The sequence below is a fragment of the Monodon monoceros genome, unplaced genomic scaffold (assembly GCF_005190385.1).
Source record: "Monodon monoceros isolate NGI ecotype Baffin Bay Population unplaced genomic scaffold, NGI_Narwhal_1 Super_Scaffold_12, whole genome shotgun sequence".
In the NCBI taxonomy this organism is placed as follows: domain Eukaryota; kingdom Metazoa; phylum Chordata; class Mammalia; order Artiodactyla; family Monodontidae; genus Monodon; species Monodon monoceros.
Genome location: NW_021703768.1, coordinates 15,198,592 through 15,218,949, shown reverse-complemented (window position 1 = coordinate 15,218,949; position 20,358 = coordinate 15,198,592). Strand labels below are relative to the sequence as shown.

Here is a 20,358-nt window from a genome sequence, read left to right as displayed (position 1 = left end):
CTCTGCAGGACGCTGGATTGCTGACAGACCTGCTGTTCAATTCTGACCCCGGCCCTTAGCTGCTGCCTGCCTCATGGGATTATTATGGGAATAAAGTGCCCAAGTGTGGGTCGAGTACCTGCAGGTTCATTCCCTTGTCCCCTCAATATTTACGAATGATTGCATTTTTGTGCGTATTTACCAGAAAGTTACCACTAACATGTTCATTCATTTAACGGATGCTTACTGAGTGTCTGCCACCAGCCAGGCACTGTTGAGGGGTCTGTGACACTTTAGTAAACAAAACCCCAATCCCGGCCTTTGCAGAGCTTACCTGCCACGAAAGGCACCATCCCTCTTATTACCTGAGCTTCGTGAAGGTGGTACCTCTGTTTAGCTTGTAGGCTGAGGGAGTCATTGGCAACACAGAGGCCGTGCAGCTGCCAGGAGGAGGGACTCTTCTCTGTAACTCAGCACTTTGAGCTCTTTCCCACTGTTCAGGAGCTGTACAGAGTGAAGTACGTCAGAAAGAGAAAAAATATAGTGTATATTAATGCATACATGTGGAACCTAGAAAAATGGCACAGGTGAACCGGTTTGCAGGGCAGAAATAGAGACACAGATGCAGAGAAGAAACGTATGGACACCAAGGGGGGAATGCGGAGGGGGCTGGTGGTGGTGGGATGAACTGGGAGATTGGGATTGACATGTATACACTAATATGTATAAAATGGATAACTAGTAAGAACCTGCTGTGTAAAAAATAAAATAAAATTCAAAAAAAAAAAGTTGCTCTGTGGACGAATTGGACTGACACTGGCCAAGCTGGGGTTTTTTTTTGTTGTTGTTGTTTTAATTAGAAGCACAAATTTCTGCATGTTGTCTTTCAGTGGTGAAAGCGGGGCAGGTAAGACCGAAAGCACTAAGTTGATCCTCAAGTTTTTATCAGCCATCAGTCAGCAGTCTCTGGACTTGTCCTCGAAGGAGAAGACATCGTGTGTTGAACAAGCCATTCTTGAGAGCAGGTATTTGGCCATCGTGTTTCTCGTTTCCAACTAATAGGCTTCACTTTCCTCACCGTTTGGCTTATTTAAGGAAGAGTTGAAACTCGGGGCGCTCTCTTCTCTTTTTCTTGACTTGGCTTTCACGATTCCTCAAGGAAAAGTCTCCACACACACACAGCGATTTCTAATGACCTGAGCCCCCATCGCTGCATCGTGTTTGAGTTGGTGGCTGAGTGAGTGAGGCACATTCGGCAGCTGCCTCTTACCTGGCAGCCCTTGGCTGGCTGTTGGGAGGCCTCGTTATCGGCAGAAATTCCAGCCTCCGTTCACCACATCACAGAGGGCTTAGCGGTCAAATCTTTGGAGGCATCTTATGAGCACAATGGCACTGTATAGCCTCTCGTGTTGCAGAACAATGCCACATCGATGGCAGTGACCTCAGAGCTTTGAAAGAGGGCCATGGTGCAGTAGCCTCTGAAATTCTAATGAAAACGTGTAATTGCCCTGTGTCTGATTGGTGCCTTGTAAGGTTTTAGAACCAGTAGGGACTTTTCAGGTCCTATTACTTAGAAATTAGTCCAGGAGGCAGCAAACTTCAGCCTGACGCTGGTATCCTGCAGCCTGTTTGGGTTTTGTTTTTTTTAGCCTTCAAAATTTATTTTTTAAATTGTGCTAAAACGCACATAACAAAAAATGTATAGCTTTCAATAGTTTTCGGTGCACGGCTTAGTGGCGTGAAGTACACTCACATTGGTGTGCGGCAATCGCCACCATCCGTCTCTAGACCGTTTTCATCTTCCTCCTGCGGCCCGTTTTGATAAATAAAACTTTATAGGAACACGGTTACCCTCGTTTGCGTATTGTTTACAGCTGCTTTCCAGCTGTAGCGGCAGAGCTGAGTAGCTGCATCAGAGGCCGCATGGCCCACAAAACCAAAAGTGTTTACTATCTGATCCTCTACAGAAAAAGATGGCTGACCCCTGACCTAGTCTGACCACATTTTACGGTCGGAGGAGACCCAAGGGAGTTGTATGTTCCCCCCGGGACGTACAACAAATGGGTGAAATTTCCAGGGCTGGGACTTTTTCACTTCCTAGAATTCAAGCGGGGGCTTTTCCTGTGCAACCCCTGGCTCGCGTATATAAGCTGATCTGTATGGGGACCAGCCATAGTGGTCTCCTTGACTCTCTGTAGCATCCCCTGCCCGCACACCCAGCTGCGAGTTCTCTGCCCCGAGATGGATGCTCATTATAAACCCATTTCAGCAAGTGCTGGGAAAATCTGGCTCTTTTGAAATAAACATGATCGCCAGAGGTCCCTTTGATTTCAGATTTTTCTTGCAGTTGTCTGCTTTGCCGTCGGTGAGGACTGTCGTTGCCAGTTTTAGATGGACCCTAATTAACACCGGCTGCTGTCCTGGCTTCTTTCACAGCCCCATCATGGAAGCCTTCGGCAACGCCAAGACTGTGTATAACAACAACTCCAGTCGCTTCGGGAAGTTTGTTCAGCTGAACATCTGCCAGAAGGGAAATATCCAGGGCGGGAGAATCGTAGATTGTATCCTGTTTCGTTAAGCTTTTGCTCTATAGTACTATGACTCTCTAGTGGAAACTGTTCTTGCTTATCCTAAGGACAGATAACAGGATATGAAACGTTTCTTTCTGGTTCTACCTAGTCACTGCTCCAGTATTACTGTTCCTGACCTGTTAATTATCCTAGGAGATAAAGAACCATCTTTCTTTGGGGAAGTTCTGATATCATGTCCCTTATCTGCAAATTTGGACTCCTAACCAGACATATATTTGTTGTTTGAAATCAATTCTTTAACCAGTGTGATATTTCCTGGGTACATGTGTCATGCCTGAAATTGGATTTTGATGAAATAGTCTGTATCGTTTGCTTACCTTTTGCACCAGAAGTCTCAATGTCCAACACACAGGAAATTGTAATTACTTGGGCAACAAAGAATAGAAAACTAAAGACTAATTGAGCCTCGTGTATCCTTGTTTTGTTCCTTGACTTACCATTGCTTATCACATGAAGATTTATTAGAAAAAGTAAGTAAACGTGATTTAATTCACATTATCTCTCACAGTAACTGTTTTCGGCAATTACCGGCTCATGGTCATTAAGCAGAGGAAACATCTCTGAACAGAAATCTGATTTCTCTTCACAGAACCGAGTAGTAAGGCAAAATCCCGGGGAAAGGAATTATCACATATTCTATGCACTGCTGGCAGGGCTAGAGCGTGAAGAGAAAGGTGAGTGATGGGACAGCTGCAGAGACATATGTGCTCACAGCTCATTTTGCCTTTAAACCCATCTGTGGATGAGGAGACATCTGTTTGGACTTTGTTGTTCTTCCACCAATTGAAACAAAAAGTGTGAGATGACCAAAGACACTGAGTTCATTTAGAGCCAGATAACGTAGGGGGAAAATCATCAATAGAGAAATCGTGAATTTTTTTGGTTTGTTTTGGAATCTTAGTTCTTTTCTGATTTAAAGAATATTTGTGAAAAATACATAATGTGGGCTTCCCTGGTGGTGCAGTGGTTGGGAGTCTGCCTGCCGATGCAGGGGACATGGGTTCGTGCCCCCGTCCGGGAGGATACCACATGCCGTGGAGCCGCTGAGCCTGTGCGCCCGGAGCCCGTGCTCCGCAACGGGAGAGGCCACAAGGGTGAGAGGCCCACATACCGAAAAAAAAAAAAAAAACAAAACAAAACATAATGTATTACAACTGGTTTTACTTTTAAGTCACACCCAAATAACGCTAATTTCTAAACATTTGATTTTTAAGAAACCAATCAACACAGGATCCTCATCAGTTACTTTTTTCAGTAACATTTTCTTCCATCCCATAGAATTTAATAATTCTGATTTCCCTAGATGATGATTGAGAGGGAATGTTTTAATCTTAATAGTGGACCATTAGGAGCATAGAATTATTTTTGTACTTTAAAAAATAAAGTTGCAAAGTGAAAACTCTTTTAAATTATGTCTTACCCTGGCCAGTCAAATACTGATGTTGTGTTTTTCTTTTTCTTTTTGTAGAAGAATTTTATTTATCTGTGCCAGAAAACTACCACTACTTGAATCAATCTGGATGTGTAGGAGACAAGACAATCAGTGACCAGGAATCCTTTAGGGAAGTTATTGTAAGTTACTTTCCTATTTTCCTTTATTAAAGGTGACAGAAAAAGTGACAGCTTTCATTTCTGCTTCAAAAACATTTTTTTAATAAAAAAAGAAATCACATTTGTACCGCTGTGCGAGAATAGGTCCTTTCTTCTTGTTCCAAGTCATGGAAGGGAATCCTCTCTCTTTAGAAGGTGGGTGAATGTCTGACATTCAGGACAGATGGGTGGTTGGCTTGGAATAGCGGTCAGAAAAGCAAAACAAAAAAATCACAGGTTTGGGACTGGAGCAAGCAGATCCTCTGTTTCAGGGCTTACAATTAAAAATTTTTTTGAATAATTGGTTCTACAGTTAAAAAGAAATCTGTCAACAGTTAGACCAGGTGACTGTTTGGGTCTCATCCTGTTCTCATAGCCTCATCCTGGTAACCGATTCTGATCACACAGAAGTAGTCATTTTAAGACTCTGCAGTGTGGACCTGTGCGGTTTCCTGCAGTTCTCAGATTTCCTGGGACTTTGTTATAAAGTGACTGCATTTAGGAAGCCTGGTCATCGAGCATTATTAACAGCCCCACCTGATTGAGTGGGGCTGGTAGATTTCATCAGCGTGGTCTCAGTTCCTTTGCCAGAGTCATTAGTTCAGCATTTGGAGTCAGCGGATCTAGAATTGATCCATCATAAATGCAGCTAACACCGACTGAGGGCCTACTCTGCAGACTTACCATCTCCCTGCTTCTAACGACCCTGTGAGGGTAGAACTATGATTGTCTATGTTCTGTGACTCAGAGAGGTTGGTGACCAGTCTAACCACACACAGCACCTAATAGAGCCTATATCTAGGCAAAGTCTAACTAACTCCAAATCCCACACTCTAACCAGGAGGCAGGTAGGTAGTCACTGCTTTACGTGCACCCAGATTTGTCTTTCTAGTTGTTGTCGACAACTTGGTTCTATATCCCCATTTACTTTTCTAGATTGTTCTTAAGAATGCCTCGTGGAATGGAATCAAAGTATATTTTTAAATGGATATATATCACACATCATTTCCCCACATCTAATGTATGTATCCTTAAACTGAAAATGAAATTAAAAACAGATGAGGCTATAATATCGTGATCATCTTCCCCTCAGCCTTTCTTTTAAAGATGTCCCATTCTGCCATTTATAACGTAGAGCGGTGTCTCTGTCATCTCTCATTCCTTCATCCTATTAACAAAAAGCCTCCTGCTGACAGCGCCTTTTGCTGTGTACCTACCCTAGGCGGCATGGGATTTGACCCTGCAAATTGGACTTTAAGAGATGTTTAAGTATTTAAAATTTTCTTTCTCAATTTTATTTTGGCATCCTGGACTTCTTTAACTACACGAGCTTTCTCCATTTACTTTGTGATGGAAGGTGTTTTTTTGCAGTGGTAGACAGACTCCCAGTTATTCAAGTTGCAGTGTCGCTGCAGGGCCATACTGACTAGCTCACTGGCCCCAGTGAGCCCCTGGGCAGCGAGGCCCTCCCTCGTCCTGGGAGTGACTGGAGAGAGGGTACTCTGATGGCTTCCTCCTGGGGCATTGTTTTCTGATCCAGAATTGTTTGCTCTTTCTGGTAGCTACAGAAAGGAAGCTTGTGGAGCTTGGCCTGTTTTCAGTGATTGCTAACTTTTATTTTTAAATTGAAATGATAGGTTTTGGCATTTGAAATTTGGTCCTACCATGAAAAGACATGTCATCTAGAAAGGAAGAAAAATTTACACATGAAGTTGACATAGTGAATGTACACATCAGACTTATAAGAAGTCTATTTATAGATACTTAAATATTTACTTTGCAATTACTTTTTAGTGTCCATATATATAATCCCTACATTCTGCTGAAGAAATAAAGGCGATTGAAATAGATTATGCTATGTTGTTTTATCATGTAATTTGTCTTTATTTTCTTCCAAAATCAAATACCATTTAAATTTGTATCTTCATACTTTAATTCCATAAAGCTCCTTTTCCCAGAGGTTTTGAGATTAAAGGAAGGGAAAGGACCACATTCTATTGGGACTCAAGGACATTTGTTTGAAGAATGTGTTAAAATGTTAACGGAGAGAGATTATTTCTGTGAATTACATATGAAAATGTCACCTCTGGTATTTTCAGCTACTAAAAAGAAAAAAGTATTCCTTTCTATCAACTTTAATGTCAGTATACTCTGGCAATAGGACCTTTTAAGAATTTTGCTTATTTCATTAAGAATTCATGTATTTTTAGAATTCCTTATTGATACCAACTGACATTAATATAAATATGTACCTGTGAGGGATCCTGAGCCATTTTAAGGAACCTAGTTTTTCCTGGGGCAGAGATGGTGAACATATGCTAAATTTCATAGCCATTTTTCTGCAGCCTTCCAAGTTCCACTATAAATTGTTGAGTCAGGATGAAGCTATTTCAAGTCAGTAACAAGGAATTTATTTTTACTGCCTGTGTTTGACCCACCAGAATGATGGCTGATGAAGTGCGTGGGGGAGTAACAAGAGTCTTTGATGAGTGATAATCTCTTCATTCTTTGACTCCACAAATATTGAATGTTAATGGCGTGCCTGGCCATGGACCAGGACTGGGGTTTCCTTTTAGGTCTTACTGGGTGTCCATTTAGGTCTTACTGGGTGTACCCATCTAGGTCTTACTGGGTGTACCCATGGATTTTTGATGGTGTGAGCCCATGCATCCATAAGTTGACTCCTCGTGAGTCAGATATTATAAAGATTTAAAGGGCTCTCAGCCATAAGAAAGGAACAATATAATGCCATTCGCAGCAACATGGATGGACCTAGAGGTTGTCATACTGAGTGAAGTAAGTCAGACAGAGAAAGACAAATACCACATGATATCGCTTATATGTGGAATCTTTAAAAAGGCTGCAAGTGAACTTATCTACAAAACAGAAATAGAGTTACAGATGTAGAAAATAAACTTACGGTTACCAGGGCGTGTTGGGGGGAGGGATAAATTGGGAGATTGGGATTGACATATACACACTACTATTATAAAATAACTAATAAGGACCTACTGTATAGCACAGGGAACTCTACTCAATACTCTGTAATGGCCTATATGGGAAAAGAATCTAAAAAAGAGTGGGTATATGTATAACTGATTCACTTTGCTGTACACCTAAACTAACACAACATTGTAAATCAACTATACCCCAGTAAAAATTAAAAATAAATAAATAAAGGGCTGACTTTATACCTCAGTTTTGCCACAGTTAAAAACTTCAGTCTCGGGCTTCCCTGGTGGCGCGGTGGTTAAGAATCCGCCTCTAGGGCTTTCCTGGCGGCACAGTGGTTGAGAATCTGCCTGCCAATACAGGGGACATGGGTTTGAGCCCTGGTCCAGGAAGATCCCACATGCCGCGGAGCAACTAAGCCCATGCGCCACAATTACTGAGCCTGCGCTCTAGAGCCCACGAGCCACAACTACTGAGCCCATGTGCCACAACCACTGAAGCCTGCGCACCTAGAGCCCATGATCCACAACAGAGAAGCCACCGCAATGAGAAGCCCGTGCACCGCAACAAAGAGTAGTCCCCGCTCACCTAGAGAAAGTCTGCGTGGAGCAACGAAGACCCAATACAGCCTAATATAAAATAAATAAAATAAATTTAAAAGATAATAATAAAATTAAAAAAATTTTAAAACCTCAGTCTCGTTCAGTGTTGGAAAATATGAGAGTAGAAGCAAATTTTATATTATAAAATAACATCATCTTGCCTAATATAAAATTACACAATGAATTACCAAAGAACTTAACTTGTGATTTACTGTGCCCAGAACAAGCCTCCTCTCCCCCCATTTTATTCATTTCACTTGTTCGTGACTCACCTGAGGTCCCTTGGCTCCCTTGGATGACGATCCCCACCTCACCGCTGAGACCCTGAGTGGATGTACCTTTTGTATCTGAAATCCGTCCCTCTTCCCTGTTTGTTTCTAGCGTGAAAAGCCTGGCATCCTTTCTTTCATCCTTAGCGGTTGGGATTGTATCATGTATTTGTCGTCACCACCCCACCACACACACAGTCACCTGTTTTCTATGTGCTTAATGCTTAATAAAGACTTTATTGAAAACATTTTGTATAACTTTGTGCCAGTTTTATAACTAAATTGCCATTTAGCGCTTCTGAACTGTGCTGAGAATTTCCCAGGGTTATTTTTTTTTGAGTCTTGAGCCATATTGTTGAGAAAACATAATTATAAGGAGGCTTAACAACAGTGTAAACCAACTATATTTCAATAAAATTTTTTTTTTAATAAAGAAGGCTTAAAGGGGCTACTCTTGCCAAAGGGGTGGAGACTGCTACTAAAAAGACTGTAAAATAGGACAGTAGGAGACAATGAAAGGAGACTCTTGCTGGCGCTGGTGGTAGTTGTTTGCAGCCATTAAATTACCCCATGGTCTGATTAATGCAGTTGCCACTTGTCACCACACTCCTGACTAATTAACTAATTCACTTAGAGTTAAACTTGAAAGTGAAGAAGTTACAAATTGGTTCATACAGTGAGCCCATTTTATTCACTTGCTTTCATATCTCCGTATGAAATCTTTGTATGTATTTTCAGAATTTAACCAAGAATTTTTTTCACAGATTATCTTTTGATATTTTTCATTCTACAGTTTGAAATTGTCTACTACTGGGAACTTATTTTTTGAAGATTTTTTTTTTTTTTTAACACACGTATAGAGGAGATTTTTTTTTTTTTTTAGTTGAAGTGTAGTTGATTTACAATGTTGTGTTAGTTTCTGGTGTACAGCAAAGTGATTCAGTTGTACATATATATTGTTTTTTGTGTTTTCCATTATGGTTTATTACAGGATATTGAAGATGGTTCCCTGTGCTGTACAGTAGGACCTTGTTTATCTATTAGTTTGTATCTACTAATCCCAAGCTCCCACTCCAACCCTCCCCCATGCCCTCCCCCCTTCCCCCCACCCGTGGCAACCACGAGTCTATGGAAGATCTTACTTCTTTAGTGTTATATAGAGTCCAGGCAGGTGACTTAACAGTGAAAATTTTCATTTCTGTGGTCATCCTAAAATGAGCTTAGAAAATTTTTATAAATTAGTGTTGAATACGTCTTGTGATACATGAGGAAAACTTTAGTCATAGAAAGGGAAAATATTAACTTTTTCACAGCATAGGTGCTTTATAATTATTTTGCTGAGGTCTGATTTGGTCCTTACCAGTGTTTTAAAAGTCTTGAGCATAATAAATAATCTGTATTTCTTAGCCATATTTCTTTGCTTTTAGAATAAGTAAATTTTTTTTTTTTTTTGCGTTACGCGGGCCTCTCACTGTTGTGGCCTCTCCCGTTGCGGAACACAGGCTCCAGATGCACAGGCTCAGCGGCCATGGCTCACGGGCCCAGCCGCTCCGAGGCATGTGGGATCCTCCCGGACCGGGGCACGAACCCGTGTCCCCTGCATCGGCAGGCGGACTCTCAACCACTGCGCCACCAGGGAAGCCCAGAATAAGTAAATTTGAATAATTATTTTCCCGTAGGCTTTTAAAGATTGATAAGCACTAGGCTAATAGTTCCTCTTCTTTGTGTCAGTTTCTGTCTGAACCCATGAAATGATAGTCTTCTCTACCTTGGTTAAACAATTCATTGTCTTTTAATTTTTTTGTAGGCAATTTTATTGCATTATAATGTACCTATAATAAAATGCCCTCATGGAAAGTGTATAAAGTGAATTTTTAATTTATGCACCCATATACCCACAACCACAGTCAAACCGAAGGACAGTTTTACACCCTAAAAGTTGCTTGTCTCCCTTCCTAGACAATCCCAGCCCCAGCCCCTGCCTTGGGAAACCTAGGAAAGTGTGTCTTTCCTAGAGTTTCCTGTAAATGAAATCATACAGAATCTATTCTCCTGTGTCTAGCTTCTTTCACTCATCCAAACCACACATCACTCAATTATTCTTTTTCTGGTGAGTAGTATTCCACTGAATAGACAGCAATCTATTTACCCATTGATCCATTAAGAGACTCGTTTGTTACAGTAAAAACATGTCAACAGCATTAAAAGACATCATCGAATGCAGTGTCCATTAACCTACCAGCAGTAACATGGCAACCATTTTTAATTTTGTAGATTTTCTTCCCAGATGATTTTCTTGAAAAAATTAGTTACAAAAATAATTTTTTACTTTTTGCATACAGCTATCATAAATATCGTTTCTATATAATGTTCATAATTTCCTTTAAAAACTATATACTGTTCTAACAAGTTCATTGGCTATATTGGACTTGTCTGATTGTAGGAGAGCTAGATTTTTTTTTCTCTCTGAAAGTGTTGTTAAGAAAACACTGTAGTGAATATTTTACAAAACTTTCTTTCCTGTTGAGATTTTCCTCAGAACAAATCCCCAGTGTTGCAGTGAAGGGAGATTACACAGGAGATGGGCTTTCTAAGGACATAAAAAGAAAAAAAGCATAGAGCTGGATAGACAGTAAGTTCCTAGACTTTGGGTTCATCAGGCCTGACTTTGAATCTTGGTTGTGTAACCCTGAGAAAGTTAAGTAACTTCTCTGAACATTATGAGATTATGCACATATGTGGCCCAGCACAATGCTGCCCCATTATCTTGTTTTCCAAAAAGATTATACTAACTTATACTACCAGTGACCAGTGCATATATACCTCACTTTCACCCATTTTATCATTCAGAAAAATTTTTGCTAATTTAATAGAAGTTATCTCATTTTCTTCAATTTGTGCATATTGGATTTCTAGGAAGGAAAACATTTCTCTGTGGATTTGCATTTCCTCTTACGAGAAGTGCCTATTTTATTTTCATTGCTCATGTGTCTCTTAATATAGCTATTGCTCCTTGCCTTACAATTTTTTTCTTTTAATTCTGTTTCCCTGTCTGTTGTTTTTGCCCTTTGTTTCTGGCTTTGTTTTTTTCCTTGTAAAGAAATTAAACTCTTCACATTTTAAAATCTCCAGTCATTTCCTTTTGCAGTTTCTATGGCTTCAAAGTGCTGTGTGGCTTCCTTCTTCACATCTCCCGTGGTCATTGTAACAATTATGGTCCGAGTTCTCTTTGTAGCTTATGTTCGTCAGTATAGCCAGCGATTCTGTCCTCAGTTGTGTGCACACGCGTGTGTGCGGTGTGTGTGTGTTGGAGGGGGCTATTTAGCTCTTTTTCTGATGGCTCCCAAGTCATAAGAGAAAATGAGCAAATCTTAGATCTGATTCAGAAGATGCCTGGCTTCAGCTTAGATACTTGTTGGGGATCAAAACCCCTGTAGGTGCCTGTTTATTTTTATTTTTCCCAAATCAGCATTATGTTAACTTCCATTTAGTATCCAGAGGCCAAAATAAGACTTGAAAAATCCTTTGGAGAAATGGAGAAGAGCGATGTGATGACTTTCCAGGGAAGACAGATCTAGATCCACTCAGGTTTTCCATCAGCATCTTTTATAAAAGGAACAGTAGACTCTCCTATCTGTCCAGCCTCTGATAGAGAATTTCATTCCGCCTACTGGGGTCCCTGCTCATTTAAAATTATGACAAGTCCCCAAAGTTTACACTAGAGGAGTCTCATGAAGTATCCCCCCCACCGTTTTTTATGTGTAAAATAATAAATGTTCCATTACATTTTGATACATATAGAAAAAGTATTTCTTTGTCACCATCATTACTGTGACTCTCTGGGGTAATTCTTTTGTGGCATGAATAGGAGTCTTGTATGTAAGGCAGGTATTTACTTTTATCTTACTGATTGGGTTATTTCTAAGTATTCTACAATTCTTTCTTAATGTCATGCTTTTCTTTTATGTGTACCTGTGTAAAGTCATTTATCATTTAAAAGTGAGGAGGCGGGACTTCCCTGGTGGCGCAGTGGTTAAGAATCCGCCTGCCAATGCAGGGGACACAGGTTCGAGCCCTGGTCCAGGAAGATCTCACATGCCGCGGAGCAACCAAGCCTGTGCACCACAACTGCTGAGCCTGCGCTGTAGAGCCCGTGAGCCACAACTACTGAGCCTGCGTGCCACAACTACTGAAGCCCATGTGCCTAGCTCCCGTGCTCCGCAACAAGAGAAGCCACTGCAATGAGAAGCCTGCTTGCTGCAACTAGAGAAAGCCCACGTGCAGCGACAAAGACCCAACGCAGCCAAAAATGAATGAATTAATAAATTTTTTAAAAATCTTAAAAAAAGTGAGGGGGCATACATCTATTTCTTGCTTTCTTGCCTTGAGAATAATACTTAATAACTTTACTGAGAAAGGAGCATTTTTCATTTTCTTTAGTATGAAAACATTAAAAATTAAATATTTTCTTCTAGATGGCAATGGAGGTAATGCAGTTTAGCAAGGAAGAAGTTCGGGAAGTTTTGAGGTTGCTTGCTGGTATATTGCATCTTGGGAACATAGAATTTATCACTGCTGGTGGAGCACAAGTTTCCTTCAAAACAGGTAAGATTGTTCCTCCCTTCTTTACTTCCTTGACTTTTGCCTCATAGGAAACATAGATCTAAAATCCTTACTATCTGGTCTTTAACAGAAAAAATTTTTCGAGCCCTTGAATAAGAGCTACAGAGCTTTGTATCTGATGTGAACGGTCAGCTAATAAAGGGTCAAAGCATCTGACAAGTGATTACTGGCTGTGTTCTCATGTTTACTAAGAAAGAAGGACAGTGGGCCCAATAAGAGGAAATAGGAGCGACAAGAATTGGATGTAGGAGAAATGTTATGAATCAGGCATAAGTGTTGCCATAGCTAGTCATGGTTATTGAAGGCTGCCATGGTGGAATGGTTAAGACCATTAGTTTTCAAGCCAGAATGATTGGTTCGTAGCCCAGCTCTGCCACAAGCTGTTTCCTTGGGTTACTTATCCCTTCAGTACTTGTGACTTCTCATCTGTGAAGTGCACGACAGAGGTGTGTTGTCAAGATTGAGTTAATAGACACATAACAATATCAGTTATCATTTTCCTGGAGTGATTTATTTTTTAAACTTTTCTGATAGATGCAATGGATAAGGGCATGGAGGCTGGGAATTGGATGAGTTGAAGTTGAAAGTAGCCCTAGAGTTGCCCAGGGCTGCAGGCCTGTTGTTCTCAAACGTTTGCTCCCAGTGCCTCTTAATAACTTTAAAATCACAGAGAATTCCGAAGAGCTTTTGTTCCTGTGGGTCATATCTGGTGATGTTTACTGCATTACAAATTAAAACAGAGGCAGTTTAAAAAAAATAAATTTGCTCTAAAATAACCATAATAAACCCATTGCATATAATACAATAAATACCATCATTTTCTTTGAAAGACCATCTTCCAAAACAAACCAAAACAAATCGGTGAAGAGTGACATTGTCTAACGATTTTGTAAATTTTTACAATATCTGATGTAACAGAGGACAGCTGGATTCTCCTGCTTCTCTGCCTTCAGTTTGTTGGGCTACCTCATGTCATGTAGCCTCTGGAATATTCTTCTGTATACTGGTGAGGGAATGAGAGTGAAAAATCAAATAACATCTTAGTCTTATTATTGAAATAGTTATGACCTTGCAAACCTCTTGGAGGTCTTGGGGAACCCGCCTCGGGGTCTTTGGACCATACTCGGTCCAAGCACCAGGTTCTTTGCTGTAAACCTAAGACTTATTAAAGGAGTGAATAACCTACCAGAAGAATGTGTGTCCTATAGGTCTTGCCTGAGGGACTTAGGAATATTCTCTGCTTTACTGTGTCGCTCTGTGGAGTTGGCTTTGCACCCATTCGGGGTCCCATGGCCTGTGTGTCCACGTTTGCCTTGTCCTTCCTCCCCAGCCTTGGGCAGGTCTGCAGAGTTACTTGGGCTGGACCCGGCACAGCTCACAGACGCCTTGACCCAGAGATCCATGTCCCTCCGGGGGGAGGAGATCCTGACGCCTCTCAACGTTCAACAGGTAGGCGTGTGGCCCTCAAAGCAACTTTTAAAGATGCTCCTGGGTCTGCAGATCTGTGGCTTTGATTCGAATAAGTAGCTGCAGTGAACCATTTGAATGAGTTTGGCTCAGGATCAAAATAAAGAAGACATCCACACTGAGGGGGGTACACAAAGTGGTTCAGTTGTCTTCTTAGAGACAGTGTAGCAGAGTCATTAGGAGAAAGGGGCCTGATGGACATTTCCCGAGTTTGAGTCTTGCCTCTTCGGCTTATTATATATTGTTCTTGGGAAATTTATTCACTGTGCCTCAGTTTCCTCCTCTGTAAGACAAGGATAATAATACCGAATTCACAGGATTCTAGTAAGGATGATAATAAAAATATATATGCTAAATGCTTCATGCCTGGTGCAGAGTAAGAATTACATAAACATTAGCTGTAATAATAATAATTATTATTACTAATGAAAACAGTGCAACAGTATGTTGTATTACTTATTTTTGCTTCTGCTACTGCCTTGAGCCTCTTACATGCGCTAGCCCATCTCACAGCTGTTTCTTGACTGGGTAAGTAGAAACGCTAAGCATGCCGTGAAGAAAACTTTTATGTGTACAGAGTGAAATATGAGAAGATGATAATGAGAGAGGTCAGGTCTTAATTATTGTTTGAAACCTGATAAAATTTGTAGCTGTGGGTTCAGATCCTTTCTTACAACTCAGTCTATAAAGTTGAATTCGAAAACCTGACTTCAAGGACTTCTTGGTGAATCGTGCTGTAAAGTGAATAAGCAGGCTCCAGGTTACCCTTTCTTTAGACAGCTGTGTTATCCTAGACGGTATTGGCTTACTTGACATGGGGTGCACAGATGTTGAGTGAGTGTGTCTCCCGAGTGGGACAGGGATGGACTTGCCTGTCTGGGCTGCCCGGGGTCATCTGGGCACCGTGGCCCTGTCTCCTCTCCCCACAGGCAGCAGACAGCAGGGACTCCTTGGCCATGGCGCTTTATGCACGCTGCTTCGAGTGGGTGATCAAGAAGATCAACGGCAGGATCAAAGGCAAAGATGACTTCAAATCTGTCGGCATCCTTGACATCTTTGGATTTGAAAACTTTGAGGTATGCTTCCAGCGAGTGGGATAATCTTAAGCAAGCCTCTTGAAACGAACATTGATATGTTTCTCTGCAGATTTTTTTTTTTTTTTTTCTGGTACGCGAGCCTCTCACTGTTGTGGCCTCTTCCGCTGCGGAGCACAGGCTCCGGACATGCAGGCTCAGCGGCCATGGCTCACGGGCCCAGCCGCTCCGCGGCATGTGGGATCTTCCCGGACCGGGGCACGAACCCGTGTCCCCTGCATCGGCAGGCGGACTCCCAACCACTGCGCCACCAGGGAAGCCCTTTTTTTGCCTTTTTAAAAAAATGTTTTATTGGAGTATAGTCGATTTACAATGTTATGTTAGTTTCTGCTGTACAGTTATGTCAGTTATACATATACATCTATCCACTCTTTTTTAGATTCTTTTCCCATATAGGTCATTACAGAGTGTTGAGTGGTGTTCCCTGTGCTCTACAGTAGGTCCTTACTAGTTATCTGTTTTATATATAGTAGTGTGTATATGTCAATCCCAATCTCCCAATTTATCCTTCCCCGCCTTTCCCCCGTGGTTACCATAAGATTGTTTTCTACATCTGTGACTATTTCTGTTTTGTAGATAAGTTCATTTGTACCATTTTTTTTTTAGCTTCCACATATAAGTGATATCATGATGTTTGTCTTTCTCTGTCTGACGTACTTCACTCAGTATGACAACCTCTAGGTCCATCCATGTCGCTGCAGATGGCATTATTTCTTTTTTTTTATGGCTGAGTAATATTCCGTTGTATATATGTACCACATCTTCTTTATCCATTCCCCTGTTGATGGACGCGTAGGTTGCTTCCATGTCCTGGCTATTACACGTAGTGCTGCAGTGAACATTGGGGTGCATGTATCTTTTTGAATTACAGTCTTCTCTGGATATACGCACAGGAGTGGGACTGCAGGATTGTATGGTAGCTCTATTTTTAGTTTTTTAAGGAACCTCCATACCTTTCTCCATCGTGGCTTGTTTGGCCTTTTTATGTAATAGTCAGGGCTCTAAAGACACTTGTTGAATGGTTTCCTCCCTTAGGTGAATCACTTTGAGCAGTTCAATATAAACTATGCAAACGAGAAACTTCAGGAGTATTTCAACAAGCATATCTTTTCTTTAGAACAACTGGAATATAGCAGGTAAGCACTCATCAAATTCCATTTCAAATTTTTTAAGAAAATGAGCCCCTCCATTGGATAGTTTTGAAGCTATATTTGACTACAACCTGGCCCTTTTTAATCTTTGCACAGAGAAGGCTTAGTGTGGGAAGACATTGACTGGATAGACAATGGAGAATGCCTGGACTTGATTGAGAAGGTAACACACTGTTGAAGAATTGGTAACAGTCCCAAGGGTGTCCAGCTGGGCTGATTCATATTTATGGGAACAAAACAGCTTGTACTAACACGCACATCAAAGATGTGAATGTTTAGAGCACAGTGGACCGTTTGGAAACATACATGTAAATGTGCAAGGTTGCATTTAAATACTTGGCTGCTTCAAACCCATTGTCTCGTTGAAGTCAATATTTTAAGAATCAACAGTGTGCAAATTGGCTTCCCATAGATTTTAAGTCGTCATCAAAAACTTTGCAGTTCCAATAGTGGATTGGCCAGTTGTAAAAGTTTTGTCCACCAAATTGCAGGGGGTTCAGTTTTTTTAGTGTGGAATGAACTAGATTTCTTAATAGTGTGTCTTTCTGAATTTTTCAATCTGAGAAGTTATTATGCCCTTTTGACCACTTACTTGATAGAGAGCAGAGAGGAAAGGAGCTGTAAAAATAAACAGAGCCAAAAACTTCTAATTCCTATTTAACCTTTTTTCCCCTCTTCTAGAAACTTGGTCTCCTAGCCCTTATCAATGAAGAAAGCCATTTTCCTCAAGCCACAGACGGCACCTTATTGGAGAAGTTACACACTCAGCATGCTGTATGTCCAAACCTGCCAATTCCTCCTTGTGTCTGAATAGCACATCTGTGGATTAAGATGTGACACATGACAGATTTCGGTGCTGTTGACCCTACTGTGCCTCCCACAGTGAAATGTTTTTCCTCAAACGAAAGTTTTTCTCTGCTATAACTCAATGGAAATAAGCCAAAGGCATAGACTGTAGGCTGCTTGTCAGAATATGCCCATGTTTAGCTAGTGTATAAAATTTAACATTTTTAACCTAATGTAATGACACAGACCAGAATTGCCTGGTTTCGATGAAGTGCGTCACACGATGTGTGCTAAACCTCTGATAGGTCGTGGGTTTTGCAATTGTTTTCACCGTCAGTTATAGTTATACTGTCAGGAAATCAGTGAGTGAAATTAGCCATTTCTATTTGTTTTGTTTTGTTTTAGAATAACCACTTTTACGTGAAGCCCAGAGTTGCAGTCAACAATTTTGGAGTGAAACACTATGCTGGAGAGGTAACTCCCTTTTTTTTTTTAAATTTATTTTATTGATGGATAATTGATTTACAGTGTTGTGTTAATTTCTGCTGTACAGCAAAGTGATTCAGTTATTATATTCTTTTTCCATTATGGTTTATCACAGGATATTGAATATAGTTCTCTGTGCTATACAGTAGGACCTTGTTTATTCATTCTATATATAATAGTTTGCATCTGCTAATCCCAAACTCCCAATGCAACCCTCTCCCCCTCCCCGCCTCCGCCCTCCCCCTTGGCAACCACAAGTCTGTTCTCTAAGTCTGTGAGTCTGTTTCTGTTTCGTAGATAAGTTCATTTGTGTCATATTTTAGATTCCACATATAAGGGATATCATATGGTATTTGTCTTTCTCTTTGTGACCTCACTTAGTATGATAATCTCTAGGTCCATCCATGTTGCTGCAAATGGCATTATTTCATTCTTTTACTACAAATAGTTGAGTAGTATTCCATTGTATACATGTACCACATCTTCTTTATCCATTCCTCTGTCAATGAATGTCTAGTTTGCTTGCGTGTCTTGGCTCTCGTAAATAGTGCTGCTGTGAACATAGGGGGTGCGTGTATCTTTTGAACTAGAGTTTTGTCCGGATGTGTGCCCAGGAGTGGGATTGCTGGATCACTTGGCAACTCTCTTGTTAGTTTTTTGAGGAGCCTCCGTACTGCTTTGTGTAGTGGCTGCATCACCTTAGTGTAGGAGGGTTCCCTTTTCTCCACACCCTTGGAGAGGTAACTTCTTAGTCAAGATCCTTGCTGATACTTGCCCATTTGGTATTTAGAGAATAGTAATTTCAGAAGCCAATCATAAATATATTGAGCTAACATCTTGTCGTGGACCCAGCTTTTAAAGGGGATGCTTATGGCCCGAAGTGATTCTTTTGATCGGTTCTGCCTTCTCTTGTTTATTTTGGAAAACCAGGTGCAGTATGACGTGCGGGGCATCTTGGAGAAGAACAGAGATACCTTCAGGGATGATCTTCTCAACTTGCTGAGGGAAAGCCGGTGCGTCAGTCTTCTCCCCGAGATGTCAGACTGATGTTTGTCAGATGCTTTTAATTCACGAATACAGAAAAAATTAATGTGTGGGCAATTGGTTTATCATCTTCTTCCCCGGGCAGTATTTCATCAAGAAAGTGATCCGAGAGATAGAAAATGGTACCAGCGGTAGTGACTACCATTTAATGAGGTAGCGTTGGAATAGTAAATCCATCATGTTATGCGGGTGAGGAAATTAAGACTTAACAGTGATTAAATGACTTGCCCGAGATCCCTCAACTAGATTTGATCTGGTCTGCTTGGCCCAGGGACCGAAGATTTTAACCAGTAGGACCTACTGTCTTCATAGCAAGCTTAGAGCTGTGCGTTAAATTGACTTCAGCCTCGGGTGTGTAGGACCCTATGTCTCTCATTAGTGTAAGGGGTATCGAGAGAAATAAACAAGTATTATTCAGCTAAAATGATAGATTAATTACCCATTCGTTTATTCATTCATGAATTGTAAATTCACATCATTAAGTCAGTAGTTAAGGAAAGCATGCTGAAAGTTTTAGTGATTAGTTTAGCTCTTTGTACGTATTAAACCAGGAGCCTTCCTATTTTTAGGAGCCTTTGTGAGAGAGAAAGGAGGAAAACAACCCTTGCCTTAAAGTTGTCAATACCTGTATCAGATCCAGCGTGAGTCTCTAACACACATATTTAATATCTAAGGAGGGAAAGCACAATTACTAAAAAGCTGGAATACTTTTAGAAATGAAAGTATTAGGTGACCACCCTGTCACTTAGAATTGGGGTGAAGGGAACCCCTCTAAAGCGTCAGCTTAGAAGCTCAGGGTGGAAGTGTTTGATCTTTCAACTTGTTTTAACCCTCTTTTATGAGGATTCCCTAATTACAACCTTGTCAGCTATTTTTATTTTTAGATAAGTTTTCAGGCCTGTAAAAATGGCGACGTTTTAAAAATACCATAGCAGGTTACCTATCTCTCAAAGCAGATTTAAAGTGATACATTTAAATAAAAGCAGTGTCTTGAGGTTACCTGGAACATTTTGTTGTGAAAAAGAGCACAGGCCTGGAGACCCGCGAGATGGCCTTTCCCTGGTTGCCGCTGTCATGACGTCAAGTGGTTGTGGAAGTGGGGTGAAGAACGTTGTTTCAGCCCCAGGTTTCTCTCTGTAGAAGGAGGGGCTTGGCCTATTTGCTGCACCTGCTCTCTTTTGCCTTTGGCATCTGTGACGTTTTAATGGGTAAAACTTCAAAGCACAGAGAAGTTCAAAGAGCGAGAATGAAACATCACCCTGGGATGCAAGTGAGAAAGGGTCAAGCAGAAGAGAAGTGATGAGGGAAGTGCTGGCGTTGTCCCCCTGAGGGGCGTGGATGCCCGACCGCCTCATTCCTGGTCCCCGCGAAGGCACCCCCCCCCCCACACACCCCACCCCGGTTTTATAGCCCAGAGCATCTTCCGTGCAAGGAAGATAAAAAAAAACTTCTGAGAAGCCTTTTACTCTCAGTAGTGGCAGTAGATTTTACAGAACTTTTAAATAATAATAACAACAAACATCAGCACTTAGGATGTGCCAGGCACCACGCTCAGCCTTTTGCCTTCGTTTCCTCATTTCATTCTCACCCCAGCTGTATAGAATAAATCCTAAAGTGGCCCCCATTTTCCAGATGAAAAAACAGGCCTAGAGAGAGGCAAGCATCGTGTCTAAGTCACACAACTAGGAAGTGGCGGGGGGGGGGGGGGGCTCACTCCAGAGTTA

At 41.2% G+C, this 20,358-nt stretch overlaps 1 protein-coding gene across 3 annotated transcripts in view; it reads left to right on the top strand.

Moving 5' to 3' along the window:
* The window catches only part of MYO10 (myosin X), a 218,473-nt gene that overhangs the window by 122,683 nt on the left and 75,432 nt on the right, over nt 1–20,358 (top strand). For all 3 annotated transcript variants that reach the window (XM_029216317.1, XM_029216319.1, XM_029216318.1), the window contains exons 5-17: nt 870–1,004; nt 2,416–2,540; nt 3,027–3,040; nt 3,160–3,244; nt 4,039–4,142; nt 12,459–12,588; nt 13,937–14,055; nt 15,003–15,149; nt 16,203–16,303; nt 16,415–16,481; nt 17,000–17,092; nt 17,510–17,578; nt 18,521–18,603. In XM_029216317.1, the coding sequence (XP_029072150.1) occupies nt 870–1,004; nt 2,416–2,540; nt 3,027–3,040; nt 3,160–3,244; nt 4,039–4,142; nt 12,459–12,588; nt 13,937–14,055; nt 15,003–15,149; nt 16,203–16,303; nt 16,415–16,481; nt 17,000–17,092; nt 17,510–17,578; nt 18,521–18,603 (1,272 nt within the window). The remainder of the gene's footprint in view (nt 1–869; nt 1,005–2,415; nt 2,541–3,026; nt 3,041–3,159; nt 3,245–4,038; nt 4,143–12,458; nt 12,589–13,936; nt 14,056–15,002; nt 15,150–16,202; nt 16,304–16,414; nt 16,482–16,999; nt 17,093–17,509; nt 17,579–18,520; nt 18,604–20,358) is intronic.